Source organism: Octopus bimaculoides, chromosome 13 (genome assembly GCF_001194135.2).
Source record: "Octopus bimaculoides isolate UCB-OBI-ISO-001 chromosome 13, ASM119413v2, whole genome shotgun sequence".
Lineage (NCBI taxonomy): Eukaryota > Metazoa > Mollusca > Cephalopoda > Octopoda > Octopodidae > Octopus > Octopus bimaculoides.
Window position 1 is genome coordinate 22,232,985 of NC_068993.1, and position 4,186 is coordinate 22,237,170.

Sequence of the window (4,186 nt, forward strand, 5' to 3'; positions counted from 1 at the left end):
TATATATATATATATATATATATATATATATATTTAAAAAACTCACTACAGTCATGGATACACCGACAGTAATACCAACCCCTCCAGCATCATAATCGAAAACACCTCTACCACTATCACCACCAGCTCCTCGAACACTACCACAACTAATACAGTTCTATATTTAAGAGATGAGGAATTATGTACATTATTTATATTTTACGGATATTTGTCCTCATCTTGTTTGTTGTTAACACAAGGTTTCGAATGATATATCCTCGATCAGTTCTGTGAAGTGGGTGGAATTCTTCACGTACGACGTTGATTTTCCTCTAATGGACTGATTATATCCATCAGGTGTCTTGGGGAAATTTCGAACCTGGGTTCTCATTCCTAGAATATTACTATTATTATTATTATTATTATAGAATCGAACTCGAAATTTTGGGGTTAGTAGCCCGCGCTCTTAACCACTATGCCATATGCCCATGGCAATTATGGAGTGAATTTTAGGGCTTATAAATCTAATATCCCCCTATCCTTCCTTAATACCGCTTCCCATATGCTACTCATATCTGCACTCGGTCTGCTTAGGAGGTTGTTGTGTCCTAGTATATGAGCTGCTTCTTTTAGCTTTCGTATTTTCCAGTGATGTTCTCTATCTATTATTTTAACTTCATCCCACAGGGGGAGGTTGTTTCCATTTTTCCATACATGATCAGCTATACCCGATTTATCAATATCTCTTCGTGTCACAGCTTTGCAATGTTCGTCTACCCTTATTTTGAAAATAACCAGAGATGATGATAGAAAGAGAATCCAACAATATCTAGAAAAGTCGTACATGAAAAAATTTGAAATGGTGAAGACATGCCAGAGTAAGAAGTTTACGAAACTCAAAGGTCAGAGAATGAATACTGAAGTCCGTCACCCACCTATGAAAGAAGTAATTAATGTAAGTAACCGACATCTAGAAAGCTCTGAAGAAGCAATACTAAACAAACGTCTCAACTTTGCGACAACCATCAAGCACATTCCATACTGAACATAATAGCCCCTATTGAAGAGATAGCCATAAATATACCGAAAGCTCAGGAAAATAAACTAAGGTGGAAAATGAGATAGGTACTAGAAAAAGCAAAACTTCCCAAACCAAACATCACTAAGGAAGAAACGTTTGCTATCAAAAGACTACAAAGTGATAATTCCATCATAATACTTCCAGCAGACAAGGGACATGCTACAGTGGTGATGAACAAGTCTGACTACTCGGAAAAACTGGCAAGTCTTGTAAGTGATGGTAGTTACAGCAAAGAAAAAAAAAGACCCAACTCTGAAAACAGAGAGGAAGTTGTCACAGATCTTGATCAAGAACAAGGATCCCTTTACACCGATGAAGTACAGACAACTGATTCAACACTACAATAAACTACCACACATGTACGGTCTCCCTAAGATTCACAAGGATGGTATTCCATTAAGATCTATAGTGAACTGTAGAGGTTCAGCGTGTCATCCACTGAGCCGCTTCCTTGTTGAGGTTTTTTTTATCGTGGGTGCCACTGATTTGCACGAGTGCGCGCGTTCAGAAACAACGTGCGGTTGTCATGGCAACAATCTGTTAATGCCTTGCTGTCTGATGATGGACTAAAATCACCGAAATTTTCAAAATTTAATTCCAAATAACATCAGATTCTTAATTTACGAGATAACTAATTAATCAAAATTCAGAACTGCATCGATACATCAAAATTGAAAACAGTCTAAGCAAAATTAAAGGAGCTGATTTTGTGAGTGAAGCATAGAAGACCCGAGTTGTCTAAAACAGTCCACTTCTATCATCTTTTTTCTTCGTGTTTTGTATACATATTATCTTGCATTTCTTTTGTGCTTATAAACTGCATTGATCATGAACCGGCAACAAAAACTGGAAGCTGCTCACGCGACAATGAAGCTCTACAGGCAGAGAATAATGGAAGAGCAGAGGCAGGAAATCCTAGAGAGAGATAGGCAACGCCAGCCTGTGAGACGTGCGTCAATGGATGGTGAACAACGCGAGGAACGCTTGCAGCAAGATAAGAAGAGGCAACAAATAAGACGAGAAAATATGAATGAGGAACAGCGTGAGCAGCAGAGAAACTTATTCCAGTAAAGAATAGAGAACATAAATCAACCTGACAGGGTTATTTATCAGCAAAACCAAAGGGGAAGATATCGAGAAATATTTCAAAATATGAATGCTGGTGAAATTGATAATTTAAGGAAGTATCAGATGTAGCGATAGCGTGTGAGAAGACATAGGCCAGTGCTGAACAGAGCTATTGTTAATGAATTTGAACAATTTAACATAGGGGAAATGAACATTATATGTGGATACTGTAGTACGCTTCGGTTTAAAAAGGAAAGTAACAGCTGTTGCCACAAAGGAAAAGTGAATGTGCCTGCATTGCAACTATATCCAGAGACACTAAAAACATTAGTTGAGGGAAACGATCAAGAGTACGTTTCATTCCGTAGAAATAACAGAAATTACAATTATAACTTCTTTGCGTCATTTGGTGTCAAACTGACAGCACCTCAAGGAAGGGGTCCATATTGCTTCTGCATTCAGGGCCAAACTTACTGCACAACGACAAACCTACATCCTGCTAATGATCAACCGCAGTTATACATCATTGATGCTGATGAAGCTCTGCAGCACAGGATGGATGGATGCACCTCAAAATTCTGAGTGTTCCCCTGTTACATATGAGAAAAATAAGGGATGTTATCCACCAAATCAATCCTTATGCAGAATTGTACAAGAACATCCATGCAGTTGAACAACGAGAAGAGGAAAGAGCCAGAAGAGTCAATGTGTCAATACGGAGATATGAGTTCCGCTTCAGGAGAGGGTCCGATATCAGGCGCTACAATTTCCCCACCAGCAATGAAATAGCAGTAGTGTTTGTTAGAGAAAACGGTGTCCCTCCTGAAAATAGAGACATTATTGTGTATCCCAGAGATGCTCCTTCTGAAAAAATATCTTACATGTCATGTCACTTGGATCCTATGAGCTACCCAATTCTGTTTTCCCCCGGGGAATTTGGTTGGCATTGTGAGATGCAGCATATCGTGGAACGCCGGACACGTCTGCGTAATCGTCTGACAATGCAAGAATACTACAGCTATCGTCTTGCATTCAGAGATGGGTTTAGTGTTATTCACAGAGCTGGAAAATTATTTCAACAATATGTTGTGGATGCATATGTCAAGGTTGAAAGTTGTAGGTTGCAATATCTTAGGAACAATCAGACCCAGTTGCGAGTGGAAAGGTACAACGGATTCATGGACTATTTGAACACAGGAGCAGATGAGAATATTGAATCAGGAGTGCCAGTGATACTGCCTTCCTCATTCACAGGCAGTCCAAGGAATATGAACCAATATTTTCAGGATGCCATGTCAATTGTTTCAAAATATACTAAACCAGACTTGTTCATCACTTACACTTGCAACCTGAAGCGCCCTAAGATAGTTGATAACCTACAGCAAAATAGGCCAGATTTAGTTGCCCGAGTGTACAAGTCACACCTTGCAGAACGTATGAGGGACATAAGGGATAGACACATTGTTGGTAGCGTTGAGAAATGAGGACAAACTCAGAAACAGCGATAACATAGATAGGATCGTGACAGCTGAAATTCCTGATGCCAATTATGTTCCAGTCTTGCATGATTTAGTAAAAAAAATGCATGACACATGGTCCTTGCGGAACAGATAATCCTTCTTCCCCTTGCAAGGAAAATGACTCATGTCAAAAGAAATATATATATATAAACCAACGACACATACCTAATGCAATCAAGGGTCTCCAGAATTTCTGAAAACACTCCACTCCTTGAAGTCAGTACATCTCATCAGACAATGTTCTTAGTAACAGTTTGTCTTCTTCTCCTTCCTTGTCTGTCTGTCTCCATCACCTTAACCCTTACATCTGAGAGTTTGCGAGCTCTGGAGTATGCCACATACAACGGCCCGTGACTGAACACTGGCTGGGGTAAGACCAATCCCACCTTCTCAAATGTCTGCCCCTGTGACTTGTCAATAGTCATGGCATGTGACAAACGGACAAGAAACTGTGTTCTCTCCAAGTTAGGGTCGCTTGGAGCTAGATTTATTCCGGGGATGAGGACACGTCTGTCAATTAGTGAGCCGCTAATCAAAG

General features: G+C 39.8%; 1 protein-coding gene across 1 annotated transcript; it reads left to right on the forward strand.

Annotated features, from left to right (window-relative positions):
* The first annotated feature begins 2,727 nt into the window (after window positions 1-2,727).
* LOC106873201 (uncharacterized) lies at window positions 2,728-3,612 on the forward strand. Its single transcript, XM_014920441.1, has one exon. The coding sequence runs from the start codon at window positions 2,728-2,730 to the stop codon at window positions 3,610-3,612; it is 885 nt and encodes a 294-aa protein (XP_014775927.1).
* The last annotated feature ends 574 nt before the right edge of the window (window positions 3,613-4,186 follow it).

What these genes read in the sequence shown, in the direction of transcription:
- LOC106873201 (XM_014920441.1), top strand. Translation starts at nt 2,728, where the DNA reads ATGAGAAAAATAAGGGATGTTATCCACCAAATCAATCCTTATGCAGAA.